The 19,340-nt window shown below is 41.1% G+C and overlaps 1 protein-coding gene across 1 annotated transcript; it reads right to left on the bottom strand.

The window, feature by feature from the left end:
• Positions 1 to 17,316: 17,316 nt before the first annotated feature.
• LOC119506068 (nodal) lies at positions 17,317 to 18,208 on the bottom strand. Its single transcript, XM_037798957.1, is given in 3 exon segments — positions 17,317 to 17,460; positions 17,807 to 17,995; positions 18,104 to 18,208. Coding segments are annotated over 3 exon segments (438 nt in total).
• Positions 18,209 to 19,340: the final 1,132 nt, after the last annotated feature.

A 19,340-nucleotide genomic window follows, 5' to 3' on the forward strand; every position in this document is an offset into this window, starting at 1 on the left:
ATAGTGCTATTGCACACTTAAAAGGCTACAGTATAGTGTAAATGTAACTTTTATATGCACTGGAAAACCAAAAAGTTCGTGTGACTCACTTTATCGCAATATTCGTTTTATTGCAATAGTCTGGAACCAAACCTGCCGTATGTCTCGAGGTATGCCTGTAATCAAGTGCTAAGCAAAAAGTGAGGAATTGCTCTCAGTTATTAACACTGATGATAATGGGGAAGCAATACCTTCAACACAGTGTACTGAGGGGTAGAGATATAGTTTGTAGCTTGGTGTTTGACACAGGGCTATTCTGTTAATTAGGGTCATCTAAATTACTATAATAAAAGACTAACGATAACTCAGGGGCTTAAAGAATACAGACGTGTACTTCTCTCTCAGGTGATGTTCTGAGTCTTTCAGGCTAGTGGACAGTTCAGCTCTGGTGCCATGGTGGAGCCAAGGCTGACTGTGGCTTTGCCATCATCAACACATGGCTTCTGAGGTCAGTCTGGTTGTGGCCATTCCAGCCAGCAAGATTAAGGAAAAAGCATGGGGGACCATGTGTGCAGGGTTTCATAGGCCAACCTGGAAGTAGCCCATATCGGCTAGAACTTAGTTACAGGGAATCGGGTTGGTAAAAGGGAGCAAATGATTTTGGTGGACACAGTGATGTTTACAAATAGTGACTTTCTGTAATTAATATTAACAAAGTAAATAGTGTTCTCCTAACATGGTGCTTACTGTGAAATTGCATAGAATCTGAAGAGGGGGGTTGGGGAAAATGGGAAGAGAAAGAGGAATATGATTAGATACCCCTAGTTAAGATCTGACCTGCAAACAAAGAAACAAAGGAATTTTACAGAACTTCCAAAATGGAGATTTACAGAAAGACAAAGGCGGTGGGACTTTCGTTTTTGCTCTGCACTGAGGCACTGGACATAGTGATTCACAAGTAAGTCTTTGACCCCTGGCCAGACTGGAAGCACATAGACTTGCCCGGCCTGTTTACCACCGTATCCCCAGCACTAACTCAGTGCCTGGTGCCTAGTAACCAATAAGAGCTGAGCTAAGCTGGAGAGAGATGAACTGCCAGGTGTCTGTGGGGTGGATTAATACAACAAGCCAAGCAAAAGTAACAGCCAAGCCTTTAATCACTGACTGCAATAGTGTAACAGCAGAATGTGCCAGCTCCTCCACTGTTCCATTTCCTCCCCGTGGAATAGCACCAGGTGAGGACCAAGTGGATCCTCGCAGATGTGGGATCGTGTCACTACCTAGGGAGCACCAAACAAAAGGCTCCTGCCATTTCATGGACCCTGGGGGCCAGAGGCAGGAGAAAGGAGAGGGCTAGAGTGGGAAAATACAGAATACTAAGTCAGAAAGGAGAAAACTATCTTCACGGCTCTCCCCATTTCCTGGATAAGGAGGTCTCAGCAGGGTCCCCTGGGCTAGGAATGCAGAGATGCATAAGAGCACAGCCAGCCAGGGGGCCAGGGTCCTTTGACTACAACTCCCTTCAGAGACTGCAGTGTACCCACCAGTAGTGCACCCAGTCTGGTGGGGGGAGGGCAGTTTTCCCCCACGGGGCTTGCCAAATAAAGCCTTTAATTGCCTATGGTCAGGCTGAAAGATCATACAGGATTTGGGCCAGTTGTACTAAGTATCTCCTCAAAAATATTTGTGCATTGCATGAGTGGATTATGCTATGTATAGGAAGCTATCAGCCATTTCTTGCAAATAGGATTGTTTTGTTTTGTTTGATATTTTTTATGTCAACCAAATCAAACCTTAATCAAAACAGGAACTTTAAGGAAACCCAGGCTAGCAGATGCCTAATAACAAAAGATGCTTGGATTTGGGCTTACCCTCAGTTTTGATTTTGATTGGAAGATGTCACAGTAGTATCTATTTCTCTATTGGTGAAGGATCAAGTTATTGGTGCCTTGGCTGAGAGGGTGATCTCCTCCAACCTGCACACATTCTCATATCTTGTGCCAAGATAAGCTGGGGTACAAGGTGACGAAAACTACCTGGACCGCCTCCAACCAGACACTCTCAGCACTGGCTCAACTCTCATTCCAGTCTTGCTCCTTATATTCTCTTGTCATTAAAGGGTGAAAGGAGGATCAATGGAGCAAACAGATTCCCTTATTACAATTTAACTTATAATCAACTCTTTAAATCATTTATTATATTTTTTGGTGTATTCATTATGTTACAAGAGAGCTTTAGTACAAAAGGTAGCAGAGGCCTGAACATTAGCTTTGTACAAAAATTTTAAATGCAGCTTATTATGCCAGAATTGTATTTCTGCAGGCCAGCATGTGGGTGTGGCAGTAAAAGGGGCAAGGCACAAACAAGCCTTTGGTGATCCTTAATTGGAACAGAAACTTCCCTGGGCTGAGTCTGAGGGTTCTAAGGGGCTTTAGTGTACAGAGAGAAACAAGAGCCAATACTCATGAGCACTTTTTATGTGCCAGACACTGTCTAAGCATGTTATATGTATTAACTCAGATAATTCTCACAAATCTCTATGACCATTATTGTACCTATTTTACAGATGAGGCTATGCAGGCAGAGGGGAGGGTGGAGGGGGAGGGGAGGGAAGGGGAGGAGGAGAGGTGGAGGGGAGGGAAGGAAACATGCTCAAGCTAGGAAGGGAGGAACTGAGAGTTGGACCCAAACATTCTGACTCCACAGTTTGAGCTCTTAATTACTACCCTATAAAACACAGAAAAACTCAGTGCTTCCTGCCGTGGACAATGTGGTACTTATTGACGAAAGATGAACCAGAGCTAAGAATTGCTGAGTAAAAGAAGGAACTGAAAATGCCAGTTTCCGATCTTTTTATTTAAAAAAAAAAAAAAGCTACAAAAATCACCTTTATTGTAGTTTATCTCTGACTACAAAAATATGTTCACTGGAGAAAATGTGAAAACTACCAAAAAGGATATGAAAGAATATAAAAATCTCATCTAAGTTTGAGTCTTTTCCACCTCTCCATAGTTCTCATTCATTCACTGGTCAATTTATCCTAACAATTGTTCAGCACATAGTTGCCAAATGCTGTGTTTGATGCTGGGAGCAAATAAAATTTTACAGGTCATAACTCAGCTCTCACTTAGTATAGAAGAGGAAATGAAACATATGCAAGAAATATCTCTTATCTACAATTCTAAGCAAGCAGTAAATAAAAGTGATACAGAGTTAAAATAATAACTAATGCTTTCTGAGTGGTTGCTGTGTGCCACAGAGTTCTAAGAAACTCTATGGGAATTAATTCGTTCAGCCCTCTCTACAACCCAATGAGGTGAGACTATTTTTAATCCCTGTTTTATAGATAAAGAAACTGAGATGCAGAGAAGCTAAGTAACTTAACAAAAAGTCACTAGCTAGTAAGAGGTGGAGCCAGAATGTGAATCTGGGCAGTGAGCTCCAGAAACCACACTACAAATCATGATGTATCCTGGCTCTGTGGAGGTTTAGCTAAGGATGGATAGCTGAGGATGGAGGGATAGCTGAGGATGGAGGGATAGCTGAGGATGGAGGGATAGCGTCTGGTGAGGGTAGGGTTAGGTGGGAGAGTGAGAAGCTCAAGTGTGATATGAGAGGGGCAGAGGAGCATTCGAGATAAATGAAGAATAAGTAGTAGCCCTCATTTTTGCCTTTCCTGTAGAAATGCAGAGACTTTAAATAATTTGTGGCCATGTTTCTATAGGGGCAGATTTACTTGATTTTCTTGAAATCCTAGATTTCAAGTACTTGGGCAGGGGGTTCACACCGAGTGAAATGACAACCCTTTGCAGAAAGGATAGTAATAATAACAGCTAATATATACCCAACGCTGCTATGCACTGTAGATATCTTGCATCTACAGGCCAGAGATAGAGATCACCATTTGTCTCCAGAAGGTCGTTTGGTCCTGTGCCTCCCCCCTTCTTCCCCCACAGCCCTGTCTCTGTCACTTCCCAGCAATGGCTTATTGTCCTCCCTCCAGGGCCTCCCCAGGACACCTCTCTGCCAACATTTCCCACACCCTGCCTTGCTGGCACCTCAGCCCAGGTTGTGGTTTTGTCCCGGAGGTCTGGGCTGGACAGGGACAGCCCAAGCTGAACACCAGAGACTAGAAAAGATCAGCATTTGCCTGAGGTGTGACAAGTCATCCAACAGTTAGTAAGTTTGTTCTAGTTAGCACTCCTTCCTAGCACTGACCTTCTCGCTGTACATTTAGGCCCCTTGAGGAGGGCAGCCTTGGTGGCCTGCTTCCCTCACGCATCCTCTTTCAAAAGGCATTAGCAAGATTTCTTTCTGACAGAAATTTATTTATTTATTCAGTCACTTCACAAACCGTACTTTTAAATACATTTTTAAATACATTTGAATACATTTTCAAAACTGTACTTTTAAATACATCTTCAAAAAGGATCTGTGGTAGCTTATTTCCAAAGATGGCTGCCGTCAATTCCTACCCTCCCTGTTGGTGCATGCCACTTGTGCCAGTTTGGATGTATTATGTCCCTCAAAATGCCATGTTTTTTGATGCAATCTTGTGGGGGCAGATGTATTAGTGTTGATTAGGTTGGAATCCTTTGAGTGTTTCCATGGAGATGTGACTTAGTCAACTGTGGGCAAGACCTTTGATTGGATAATTTCCACTGAGGTGTTACCCTACCCATTCAGGGTGGGTCTTAGTTGAATCACTGGAGTCCTATAAAAGTGTTCACAGACAGAAGGAGGTGCTGCAGCCAAGAGAGACGCTTTGAAGAATGCACAGGAGTTAAGAATGGAGCTGAAAAACAACCTGGGATCAGCAGACGCCAGCCACATGCCTTCCCAGCTGTTCTAGTTTGCTAATGCTGCCAGAATGCAAAACACCAGAAATGGATTGGCTTTTACAAAAGAGGGTTTATTTGGTTACACAGTTACAGTCTTAAGGCCATACAGTGTCCAAGGTAAGTCATCAACAATCAGGTACCTTCACTGGAAGATGGCCAATGGCATCCAGAAAACCTCTGTTAGCTGGGAAGGCATGTGGCTGGCATCTGCTCCAAAGTTCTGGTTTCAAAATGGCTTTCTCCCAGGATGTTCCTCTCTAGGCTGCAGTTCCTCAAAAATGTTACTCTTAGTTGCTCTTGGGGTATTTGTCCTCTCTTAGCTTCTCTGGAGCAAGAGTCTGCTTTCAATGGCCATCTTCAAAATGTCTCTCATCTGCAAGTGTCCCTCGTGGCTGTAGCTCCTCTTCAAAATGTCACTCACAGCTGCAATGAGTTCCTTCTGTTTGCCAGCTCATTTATATGGCTCCACTGATCAAGGCCCACCCTGATTGGATGGGGCCATGCCTCCATGGAAATATCTCATCAGAGTTATCACCTACAGTTGGGTGGGGCACATTTCCATGGAAATGTAATCAGCACCAAAACGTCTGCCCCACAAGACTGCATCAAAGAATATGGCTTTTTCTGGGGGACATAATACATTCAAACCAGCACACCAGCTAAAAGAGGTTTTCTGGACACCATTGGCCTTCCTTTGGTGAAGGTACACTATTGTTGATGCCTTCACTTGGACACGTTTATGGCCTTAAGACTGTAACTTTGTAACCAAATAAACCCCCTTCATAAAAGCCAATCCATTTCTGGTATTTTGCATAATGGCAACATTAGCTAACTGGAACACCATTCCTCTGTGGAGAGGTGGAGTCTATTGCTCTACACCCTCAGCTGGCCTGTGACTGCTCTGACAAATAGAATATGGCGGAAGGGACATTATGCTAGCTCCAGGCACTGGTCTCTAAGAGAATCGGCAGTTTCCACTTCCTGCTTCTTGGAGCCCTGAACATCACGGAGGAAACCCAGGCCACTCTACTAGAGAGAGGCCACGTTGAAGAGCATGGAGGCACCAGTCATGTGTGTGAAAAAGTCATCTTGAATTTCAGTCCAGCCTAGCCAAGGCTTTAGGTGACTTCACTTATCCTCCATTGGACTGCATGAGACCTCAGGCAAGAACTGCCAAGATGAGCCCGTTCAACCCACAGAACTGTGAGAGATGGTAATAAAATTACCATTTTAAGTCACCATGTTTTGGGTTGGTTTATAATGTAATGGTAGAAGTCATGATCCTTCCCGTTAACTTGTAAGCTACTTCTAATAATCTGAGATATGGACCAATAAACAAAGATGTTTAACAAATTACTGATGATGAATGTAAAAAAGCAAAAGAGACATAGAAGAATAGTTAAGTAAATTGTATGTATGATGAAATGCTGTATAGCTATTAAAATAATGCTTAAGAGCTTTTAATATCATCATAAAATGCTTACACTATGTTACCCCCAAAAAAAGAGAAAATGAGTTCCCAAATTGTAAATACTATATGATTGCAATCATGTAATATATGTGTTATAGAGAAAATTGGAAGTAAATTTGCCAAAATATCATCAGTATTATTTACTGGATGGTAAGAATGGGTGGTTATTAATTTCTTCTTTATATTTCTATGGATTTTTCCAAATTTTTATAGTATGCATGTGCTTTTATACTTCTGATCATAATAATAATGCATGTGCAGCATAAAAAAAATTCAGACAGTACAAAAGTGCATAAACAAACTGATAATCAGCCCAATCTCTATGAACCTAACCTCATAGAGAGAACCACTGTCAATATTTTAGTGTTAACATTCAGGCTTTTTCTCTGTAGAATTTCATCTGTTAATATGCATTTAAAAATAGGCTAGGATACCATAAATGCTGTTTTATATTCTGCTTTTTTTATACCTATTTTACAATCAGAAGAAAACAAATCCTAAAACATAAAATTGATATATCGTCTCAAAACATCTCATTTCCCATTCATCTTTCATCTTATGTATGTGTTTGCAGAGATGTGCACACACTCAAATATGCAGCCAGAGGATCATACATAGCATACCATGTATATACCATGCCCCAAGATAATACAACACTAAGAACTGTGCCAGTAAGCAGTAATCCGTATATCAGCCCATGCGAAGTTCTTAGCACATTCCGTTGATATCTAGGTGGTGATGATGTCACTATTCTTTCTTGCCAAAAAAGTGCTCACATTTGATTTGGCTTGAATCCTACCCAGACAACAAGAATTTAGTCCTTCACATATTCTGTTCACATAGTTGAAAGATTTTCATTTAGAAAAATGAAAAAATCAATAGGCAGCAGGCATTATATGTTATATAACATGTACATCATAATAAAATCAAATAACATACACAACCTGTTGGTATCCCAGGTAGGGCATTAAAAAGAGAGTTTGGGAATAGGAAGAAAGATTAGCACTTAGGTTTTTGCACAATTTGTTAGATACTAGACATAAAATTACAACAGGAAGATGAGGAGGAGAAAGAGAAGGGCAACTACAATATTTGCATGCTTTCCACATGCCATACATATGGTGTGCTTGGAACAGCACCAGTGTTATAGAAGGGAATTTCCCTGCAAGTATTACTCCCATTTTATAAATGAGGAAACTGAGGTGTGCGGGTTTGAATGTATTATGTCCCCCAAACCCCATTATCTTTGATTTAATCTTGTGAGGCAGACATTTTAGTGCTGATTAGATTGGAATTCTTTGAGTGTTTCCATGGAATGTGCTCCACCCAACTGTAGATGATAACTGTAATCAACTCTGATTAGATATTTCCATGGAGGTATGGCCCCACCCATTCAGGGTGGGCCTTGATCAGTGGAGCTATATAAATGAGCTGACAGGCAGAGGGAACTCAGTGCAGATGTGGGTGATGTTTTGAGGAGGAGCTATAGCTAAGGGGGACGCTTTGGGGAAAGCACAGGAGCTGGAGCTGCAGATGAGAGACATTTTGAACACGGCCATTGAAGGCAGACTCTTGCTCCAGAGAAGCTAGGAGAGGACAGGTACCCCAGGTGCAGCTAGGAGTGACATTTTTGAGGAGCTGCTGCCTAGAGAGGAACGTCCTGGGAGAGGGCCATTTTGAATCCAGAACTTTGGAGCAGATGCCAGCCACGTGCCTTCCCAGCTAACAGAGGTTTTCTGGATACCACCGGCCATCTTCCAGTGAAGGTACCCAATTGCTGGTGTGTTACTTTGGATACTTTATGGCCTTAAGACTGTAACTGTGTAACCAAATAAACCCCCTTTTATAAAAGACAATCCATTTCTGGTGTTTTGCATTCTGGCAGCATTAGCAAACTAGAACATGAGGCTTAAGAAAATGAAGCAACTTGGCTAAGACACACAACTGATAAATGGATTTGAACACAATGTGTATGATTCCAAAACCTCTGAGCCCAAACACAAGGATAAACTTCCCAACAATCCCATGAAGTAGGCGTTATCTTGAGTGTCACCCAAGGATAACTTTTAGAAGAGTTTCCAGGATGGGATCTTTTCTGAAATATTTACCCCCTCTACCCCACAGATATTATTTCCCTACTCAGAAGCCGATTTCATGGCTGCATATTAAAATCACCTGGGGAGGTTTTAAAATTAGACCAATCCTCACCACAGATCCTAGTTGAGGAAGTCTGAGTGGCTCTGGGTCTTACTTGCAGCACTGAGAATCTCTGTTGCAGATGGTGCCAGGGGCCACCCAGTGCTTCCCATGGGGCTCTCAAGTAAGTGTCCCCATTGCCTCAGCATCCCAGTGATTCCTATTCCATCCACCAGCCCTGACAGCTCTCCTTCTAGGTTTGCTCCCTGCCACCCTCTTCTCTCTAGCTGATTATCTGCTAAGTCACTTTTCCAAATGATCTGCCTTCCTCCTCCTTCCAGAGTTTCCTAAAATACTTCTGTGAATGTATATTCTATTCCTTTGTTTCAGTAAGCTTGAGAAACCTCTTTTTGTGCTTTGCATTCCATTATCTTTTTTTTTTTACCATTTTTTATTGAAATATTCACATACCATACAATCATCCAAAGTGTAAAACAATCGTTCACAGTATCATCATATAGTTGTGCATTTATCACAAGTCAATTTTTGAACATTTTCATTAATCCAAAAAATAAAAATAAGAATTAAAAATAAAAGTAAAAAGAACACTCAAAATGTCCCATACCCCTTCTCCCCCATATTAGTCATTTACTTTTTGTCCCCTTTTTTCTACTCATTTGTCCATACACTGGGTAAAAAGGGAGTATGAGCCATAGGTTTTCACAATCATACAGTCACACCATATAAGCCATATAGTTATACACTAGCCTTCAAGAATCAAGGATCCTGGATTGCAGTTCAACAGTTCAGATATTTCCTTCTAACTATTCTGATAACCTAAAAACTATAGAGGGATATCTATATAACGCATAAGAGTTACCTCCAGAATGACCTCTCAACTCCATTTGAAATCTCTCAGCCACTGAAACTTTATTTTGTTTTATTTCGTTGTGGATCTTATTGCTCTGAGAGTAGACTCTTAAAAATCTCAGGCCTCCTAACTTCTAGAAGGGAAAACCACACAATTTGTCAGTAAAACCATATAAAAATATGGTTCCAAACTAATGTATTTAGGCTTTTTGCTTTAAATGATGAACCACCATTTGCTGTACTGACTACCCCCTTCTGTGTGTTCTGTATCCACATATGGAATGAAGCTCTGAAAATACTAACTTCTTTTGACCTACATAAGTCTTTATCTTTATATCCACCTCAAATAGTTTACAGAGGCATCAGTCAATGTAAAACCTTTACTACTTTTCACTGATAAACCCACAAAAAGGGGCTTTTATTTGAGATGAATTGACTGTTCTCTCTTCCCATCTCTGACAGTTTAACATCTATATGGCCACAAGGAAAGCTTTAAATAGCTCAACCTTCAGCTCTGTCGCTGTGGGGAACAAGGAATAAGAATGATGATCTTGTCTGAACAACCTGAAACTGATTCCAGCCTCTGCAGAATAATCTTGCATTTTTGCATCCTAGAAGAATCTGAGACTTGAAGCAGAATGTAGGAGCTGAAAGCATGATGTAGCTGTGCAGGCTCCTCTTGAAAAAGCTTAGGTTTGATTCATCTGCACCTCGTTATTAATTTACCTTTTGTTGCAACAGACTGAAAGAGAAATGCAGAAGGACCAGATGTCCTCACAGAGGCCCTCCTGAGCAAAATGGTTGGGCTTTAACCTGCTCTCTTCAGCAAGTGGTCCCAGACTGGTACAGAATTAAGAACAAATCATTCCAGCAACACAAGGCTGCCTCTTTAAAAAATTCGTCCTTAAAAAAAAAAAAAATCATAGAAAAATAAGGGGTAAGCAATGCTTCAAAAAGTTACTAAGTTATCCCCTTACACGGGATCTGACACCCAGGGGAGTGAATCTCCCTTCAACATGGAATATGACTCCCGGGGAGGAATCTAGACCCGGCATCGTGGGATGGAGAACATCTTCTTGACCAAAAGGGGGATGTGAAAGGAAATGAAATAAGCTTCAGTGACAGAGAGATTCCAAAAGGAGCCGAGAGGTCACTCTGGTGGGCACTCTTATGCACAATATAGACAACCCTTTTTAGGTTCTAATGAATTGGGGTAGCTGATGGTAGATACCTGAAACTATCAAACTACAACCCAGAACCCATGAATCTCGAAGACAATTGTATAAAAATGTAGCTTATGAGGGGCGACAATGGGATTGGGAAAGCCATAAGAACCACACTCCCCTTTGTCTAGTTTATGGATGGATGAGTAGAAAAATAGGGGAAGGAAAAAAACAAACAAACAGACAAATGTACCCAGTGTTCTTTTTTACTTTAATTGCTCTTTTTCACTTTAATTATTATTATTTTTGTGTGTGTGGTAATGAAAATGTTCAAAGATTAATTTTGGTGATGAACACACAGCTATATAATGGTTCTGTGAACAATTGAAAGTACGCTGTGTGACTGCATGGTATGTGAATATATCTCAATAAAATTGAAATTAAAAAAGTTAACAGGTTAAGCAAAAACATTTAAAATCAGATAAGTAGTCACTTAGGGATAACTGAGAAAGATGCTAATTTAAAAAGGAAAGTGACTGAGAATTATGAAATTTTAACTTACAAACTATTTAACCTCTTTTAACTGTTAGAAATCATTCACACAATTACGTCTATTGTAATCATTAACACCTCTGGAGAAGATAATAAAATTAATGTGCTGTATTCAGTGTTACAAGAATAAATTGACATCAGAATAAGTAAACCAAGAGGTAGACCAGATTATTGTAGTATGTAAATCTTGACAGTTGCATAAAACTCCTCCAAGGATATCAAGATACACAGAAACATACATTTGTATATGTCTGTATATATACAGATGTGTATTTAAGTACATATAATTTTTTCATGGACTGATAAATGGTTAAGAATAATGGTTATGTTAATTTCACTATATGTTCATTTTAAAGCTGTTCCAATTAGATTTTTTAATTATATGCAAGTGACACTTTTTTTTTAACATAACACGTGTTATCTGGGCAGTGAGAATATAGCCCATTTTTTTTCTATATTCTTTCCTGTATCAAAAACCTAATAAATGTTAATTTAAAAATTATCCTTACCCATTCTATTTTACCAAACATTGGGGGTGGGAGGGAGGCCATCACACTGAAGTTAAAGCTGCGGGAAAAACGTTATGGAAGACATTCTCTAGCAATCCAAACAGCATTTTTTCCCATTAGCATTTTTATTTCACCGCCCATTCATGACCATCAGATTTTAGTTTTGATAAGTATTTTGAGTTCTGGTTGAAAAAAAAAAGTTCTGAAATGAAAAAAAAACAAAACAAAAAACACCTAAATATCCACCAGAATAGAAAGTAACCTGAATGCTAAAGTCATCATATGGTTATGTTTCAAGTATAGCCATGGGGGGGGGGGTGCAATCTACAGTTACATGAACTCTACTGCAGATTTTCAGTATAGTAGGCTATTCCTCGTAGCTATGGGTACTTTTGTACTTCTGTGTACCTCACAAAATATCAGTTTCATTCTTTTCATTGTTCAGCCCTAAAGAACCTTGGCTAAAGAACCGACAGTCTGTGCTGGGTTTGAATTCATCATCAGCACGCAAGGCAACCTCAGTCCGCAGAGTGGAGGAAGACAAGTGAGGCAATGTTTCTGGAAGCCAGCGGCTGAACCTGCTCCACTAAAGAAAAAATGCCCAATTGTCCCTCCTAAGCAAAAATTGCTACAATTCCCCATAAACAATCAGTTGTCCGATGACAGTTATAAATAGACTTTAATACCCAGCCAGCTGTCTGAGAGAGAGTTTATAACTGTTGACTAAAGACTCAGTAGGGAAGGGAAATGGGTGATTTCCACATAGCAGAATGGCTTGTCTGCAGTAAATGAGGTTGCACCCAGATCTCACATTTAAAATATGTCAGTTTCCCTGGGATTTGAGCTAAAATTAGGGGACAGCACAATGGACTTCACATGTGAGTCTTTTCAGTAGATATTATATCCTCATCTCATGGACACCCTTGAATTTGGTTTTGCAAAACAAGTGGCTTGTAAAGTGCTGGTCAAAGGAGATATTTTAGACAAAACAGAGCAAGATAACACTAGTTTAGTTATGATAAGAACTAACTCCTTCCCCCATCTCTATCTTTTCCCCATTTCCTGTACTGTTTTCCATTATCTTTTCCAAGATGATGCTCCCTCTTTCTCTTTTCTTTCCCAGCCTCTCTAATTGATAGCTACCCTCTAAAAGAGTATACTGAATGGTTTATTTTAACCAGGCCCAGCCCCTGGGGCAAGATGGTGTTTCCAAAATCTGATTGGGTGTGACAGAGAACAAAGTCCAGAGCAGCGGAGGATAATTCTCTCTGGGGTACAGCAAGACCCCACCCCCACTTGCACCCCCACCCCTTGCCTGCTCTGAATTCTGACCCACCAGAGAGAGGTAACTGGATAGGGTCGAGGCTGAAGGTGGTTGGGGGTGTTGTTACAATGCTCAAAATTAAACAGAGAAGGATAATTATGCCTTGGAGAAAAAATGTGGAAATTGGGGGAAGGGGTAGCTGTGCAAAAAAATAAAAAAATTCAGAAAAGTGAAATCCATAAGGAAAGATTTGTCAAAATGCTTCTTCCCTCAGTAATAATAAATAGGGATGAAGTACAAATGGGCCAAATAGAATAGGAAATGGTCCATCATGAGCACTTCAAACATGAACCTTTTGCAAAATGTAAGTGAAGTATGCTTTGAGACACCAAGAATTTTTTTAGATGCATTCATAGTTTGATTCCTGTCCCCTAAAAATTTCAGAGCTATCAAATTGCTTTTAAAATAATTCACTTCAGAGATAAAAATAAGCCTATCAAGATTGCTTTGGAACTGGTCAGAGCTAACACCCACCCCATGATTCCAACTTATCCTGAAATTAGCATGATTTAGAAACTTTATAGTTAAAATTTAAATTAAAGAAAAATTTTTTTTTCCTTTCCTTAGTGCTGGGGCCTATTTTTAAGAATGAGAAGTTCTATTCTTCGGTTGAAAAACTTTAGATTTAGTAGATAAAAGAATGCACCTCTAAAGATGTATATACACAGAAGTATTTGAGATAGTTGAGATAGCTCTTACTACGAATCTATAGATGACTGCTCATTTCCTCAGGAAGCTTCTGTTCCTCAGTTTCCCCTTCAGTAAAACACCAACACCCTTGTTGTATTATAAGAGAATGAAATGAGGTAGAAGAAGGCCTCACACCTGTCACTAAGTGCAACCCATTATACACTAATTCAATTTAAAATTTCCCATTTCTTCTGCTTTTGCTTCCAGGATCATGTTTTACTGAAGCAAAATATACATGCAGAAGGACACCTAGGTGTACAGCTCAATGAATTTGCATAAATTGAACATACCCATGCAACCACTGCCCAGATGAAGAATCAGCATTCCCAGTACCTCTAAAAGCCCCCCTCATGCTCCATTCCAGTCATTACTCCCCCCACCAAGGGCAATCATTATCCTAACAATGCAGATTAGTTTTCCATATTTTGTTCTCTATAAAAATGGAATTGTACAGTATATGCTTTTCTGTGTCTGGCTTCTTTCGCACAACACCACGAAACTTGCCAGAGTTGTACTTCATTCAGGCTCATCATTGCATAGTATCCTTCTGTATGAATATACTGCAATTAGTTTATTCTACTGGTGAGGGGTATTTGGTGTTTTCTGCTTTTGTTTTTACATATAGTGCTACTATATCTTCTGGTGAAATATATACCTAGGAGTGAAATTGCTAGGTCATGGGGTACACATGTATTCAGCTGGTAGATATACCCATTACTTTTAGTACAAGTCAACAGAGAAGTAACCTCATAAGTATGACTTTGTTAATCTCTTTCATGAGGAAAAATAAGTATTTGAGTATACCTGATGCCTTGGGCTCTTCCCAAACCAAATCATCTCCTCCCAGAGTTTATTTCCCACCCCACTCACCTCAACCCCCTCACCTCAAACTCTAAGCAATAGCCTCATTGAGTTTTCTGCACTCCCGTGCATGCCATTCTCTTACTGTCTCTTCTCCCCCAGGTCATTGTGGGTGCTGCTTCCTTCCTAGACCCTCTACTCCTACCCTCTTTCACCTGGTTTGCTGCTTGTCCTTCAGGATTCACTGAGACCTCACCTCCTTTGAGCAGTGGCCCCAATAATCACAGAGCATGCATCCTCAGAAAACATCATGGTACCGTTTGCGTATCTGTGTACCCTGATGGAATATAAGGTCTGAGGATGAGGCTCTGACATTCTCCTTCTCTTAGTCTTTTTTATCTTCTAGAACTTATCTGGAATGGAGATTAAATATATTCTGAATCTCCATCCTAGGCTCTTTTCCATGACATGTTTAAAATCTACATAAACCTAGACCATTCAGATTGGCATCAGCAATCAGTTTCAATCCACTTTCCAAGTAGTTGATTGCACATAACACCTCTAGCTTTCCTCTTTTTCATTTTTATGACATTGTCACGTGGCTATAAGGCTAGGTTTCCTGCTTTATACATCAGAAGAGCCAAAGCTTTCCTAGAAACCCTGCAGACTCCCACTTCCATCTCATTGACCAGACTATCACATAGCCCCTCCTAGACACAGGGAAACTCCACCCTTCACAGAAACAGATTTCATAAGGAAGAAACACATAAGTAAGACTTACGATGCATAAGAACAAGAGAAAAAACATACAGAATGTTTATGATCTTTTTATAGGGGTGACTAAACATGAAACTCAGAATCAAAAAAGGTAGCGATTGACTTAATTATTCATAAGAAGCCTCCACATGCAAAAGACAGCTTAGGCTTTACGATAAACTGTAGTATATTTGCCATATATTATATATAGTAAGAGCTTCTATAAGTCAAGAAAAAAGTAGAAAAATTGATGCTCAATAAACTCAGAATTCACATGGCCAAAAGATATTCAGATTCTCATTTTTAAAGATGCAACTTAAAACAATGAAATAATTTCCCCTATCAAATTAACAAAAATTAACTTGCCCAAGTGTGGGGGTGGGGTGGGGGATGGGGAGTAAAGACTCACCGTTAACAGAAATATAAATTCATATGTCCTTTTATAGAGGACAGTTTGGTAATGTAGCAAAACCAAGTCATAGTTGACTAGCAGCTCTATATCTAGCACTTTCCCCTACATAAATCCTCCTGGCACATGAAGATATGTATTCATGATGATCCTAACACTGTAATAGGATCTATTTTTTAAAACTCTTGAGTGTCCTCCAGTACTGAACTGACTACTAGATTAGAACTAGTGTCCATGAATGAAGTGTTATAATTTAGAATTGTCTCCATAACACCTTTTTGAGGAGCTACAGGACTTTTATTAAGCTGTATTTGCAAATGGAGCAGTCTGGCAGGGCAACATCAAACATAACCGTCACTACCTCCAGGTATAATTGAAGGTGGAAGATGGTCCATTCATTTTGTATACTTTGCTACTCGTTAAGATTTACATTTGTCAATTCTGTCCCAGTAAGTAGCGAAAATCTAGGAACCCATGGAAATTAGTACAACCCTTGCTTCATCAAGTCCAATCTCCAGAGAGGCAAAAGTTAAAGACTGCTACCCTCTCCAGTCTGCACGCACCCTCATCCTGATCACCATTCTTCCATATTCCGCTACATAGATATCCTGCAGAGACCCACGTCAACACGGAGAACTATGAGCAGCTGCTAAAAAAGTTGAATTTAGCAATATTAAGATTTCTGAGTATAGCTGATTTATTTTGCCCCGCTTTCTCAGATGTTATGACAGATCTGTAATATTGATAAGGTGCTGAGTAAATGCAGAGTGGCATTTTTAATTTTCAGTTTCTCTTCTGCACCTAGATCTAACAAGTAATAATTTTTGCATTAACATCCACTTATGGAGTACTTCCCTATATTTTGTTTTGTAATTGGGTTTCAGAACTTAAAACCAAAAGGCACTTGATTGGAGGCTACACTGAGCACACCATTGTTTTAAAGAGCATTTGAGTTACTTATCTTTTCTGTGGCCCTTGACAATAAGATTTGAGACAACACACATGAACTCATTCTATTCAGACACTCAAGGAGTTAATAAACAAATATCCAAACTTAGAGACCCACAACACTAGTAACATTTAAATGGTTTTATTAATAAGTTAAATAGTCATTGGGTGGAAATTTCCTTAACCATTTCCCAAAGCCAAGCCCATTCCACTAAGGATAGGTAACTACATCCCGTCACTCCCAATGGTTCCCAGCTCTCATTGCACCCAAACGAGGTAGCTAAGTATGGGTGACCTGCACCCACAGCTAGTCTGTGGCCAAGTGCTCCCTTTACCTTGATGATTTCATCAACTCCAAGGAAGCTGGGAATGCCAGATGGGGAGGAATTGGTATTCCAAGGTCTAAGCCAGGCTTGGACCAGTACCATGGTACAGAGATGTGCAAAAGGAGAGCAATAGCTTGAAGGGGTCCAAAGCAAAGCCCTGATGAATATCAGTAGCAGTCTTTACTTCCCCTTCAAAGGTAGACAAACTAATCCAGGCTCCTCCTTCCCCACCTGAAGACCTGGCCATCAAAGCTGGAGCAATATTCAGGCATCTGGATTCCCAAGGTCCCAGCTCCCTCAGTGATAAGGCTGACAAGAATATTAATAGGAGCTTCACGGGACTTCTGCCTACATTAAACAGAAGCATCCCAAAGGGGTTACTCCCCATAACACCATGCTTCTTACCGTGCATTGTGAAACAGAAGTCCCACCTCCCTTCAAAGAGCTCCAGGTGATTATGTGGACTTTTCCCAGCCCCTTGGAGCATCTTGAGTTCTGCGACTTGAGTGGCCATGGGGCCAGCAGGAAGCTCCAGGGTGTCTCAAGAGCAGCCACACTTTTCTATCAGAGATGCGTTCAAATGGTGCACACTCATCTTCTATTCATCATCCTGGATCATCAAGGAGAAAGGTCTGGCCCTCGTGGGACCAGACCGGGAAGAACCGGGAGAGGTGGGTGCCTCCCTCTGAGGGCACAAAGGACAGGAGGAAGAACGGTATTTAACCACAGCCCCACATTACAAGTGTCTGTAGACTTGGCAAGGAAAAGTGTGAAAGGAAAAGGAGGACACAGGGGAGAAGCCCCCAATCAGGGTTGCCTCAGAACAGCCTTTAGGAAAATGATGTTACATTTTGGGGACAAAGATAAGGTCACAACAGGGCAAGATACAACATACTATATGAATGCTAGATTATGTTAGTGCCACCTTTAGTGGCTTCTGTGACTTAAAAGGAGACAGGCCCAAAGAGCTGAGCACTTACTGCTACCCCCCATACAATCCAGAAGAAAAAGAACATGGATTTGTACCTTACCTTATAGCACTCAAAACCGGAGTGAATGCGCTCACTGTTCAGGGCCAGGCAAATTCCCTCACAATAAGGGAAACTGAAAGTCTTGGGTGCAACAACGCACCTGCCCCAAGGAGCTCTGTGGAGATTCACCTTGCGATCCTGCAAATGACAGAGCTGCTCTGCTGGAGGCTTCGCCCAGTGGTTCTGCCCCTGATTCCACAAGATGAGCTATTCCAGATTAGGGATGAAAGATTCCTGCACAAAAGGCAGGTGAAACAGAGGTGGCTGTTCATGATCTGGGGAGGAGACCAACAATACAGTGTCTCCTTTGCCTTCCATGCCCACACACTCCTTCAGGATGGGGTCAGCAGCATCTGTGGACAAGATCTTTTCCTCTGCCATGAGGTTGGGCACCAGCTCCATCCAATATCTTAGTAAACAATAGATCTCCAACAGTGGTCCTTTCTGTGACTGATAAGATGGAAAGATGATGGGGAAAGAACCCAGCAGGGATCTTTTGGGGCTCCTGTGAAGGTTCTGGAACAATAAAACAAGTTCAGTGGCATGTGGAGCAATTGACACCCAGGCCCACAGCTGGATCAAGTGAGTCCCCGAGAAGGATGCTGCTTCAAAATGGAGAATCCAGTAACTGTACACAAACTTAGAGCCTGTCAGGAAGAAGAGAGGAAGCTCCAGAAGACTGCTATCACAAGAAGTTCCATGGGGTCAGTTTATTAGCTTACCACCATCCTTTCAGCAATTTACTCACCCCTTGCAGGATGAGGCAAGGACTTAACCAACCCAGCTTGTGTACACTCAAGCCAGCTCTTCATTCTACAACTGACAGGAATGAACTGAACTGAGCTTCATCTGCTCCCATCACCTACCACTGGAGCTAAGTCAGAGAATCACAACCCTAGGACTGACAACAATTCCAGTGCCCATTACCTAGGACAAGCCACTTGCCCTGACATGTCTCCTAACACACTGTAGTTACCTAGGCTAACAGTTGTATACTCCAAACTTTAGAACTTCCTTGCACTCAGTATGTTAAGGATATCAACCACAAAACTCAAAAACAGCTCACCTATCAGGAAAACAGATTCCTTTCCTGCTAGACCAGCCAAGGAGTGTTTCCTACCCCTAACTCCTTGCTCTACCCCCAAGAAGCCCTAAGTATCTGTGTCCATTTACATCCCACACCTCCAACAGCTCCACAAAATACCACCAGGCTGCTTCAGGGACAGACATTTCCCAGTGGAGACCAGAGCTCTAGCTACTTACTTTTGGATGTAAGAGTAAAGCCATGTTTCCTGGCAGAAAAGATATCATTCACACGGGAAGGCAGAATTATACCAGGACAATCCAATGGTTCTACCGAGCTAAAATGCAAGCACCAAAGACCTAGAGTCAAGAGACCAGGAATTAACCAAAAAACTCCCCCTCCTATTGCTGCCAGCCTCCATAGTGCCTACTCTTAGCAGCTGGGCTGGCCTCTTCACTGCCTTTAAATAGCCTCTGCCCAGGTGTGGCCCCTACTCTAACCCCTACAGCT

This window comes from Choloepus didactylus, chromosome 11, assembly GCF_015220235.1.
Source record: "Choloepus didactylus isolate mChoDid1 chromosome 11, mChoDid1.pri, whole genome shotgun sequence".
In the NCBI taxonomy this organism is placed as follows: domain Eukaryota; kingdom Metazoa; phylum Chordata; class Mammalia; order Pilosa; family Megalonychidae; genus Choloepus; species Choloepus didactylus.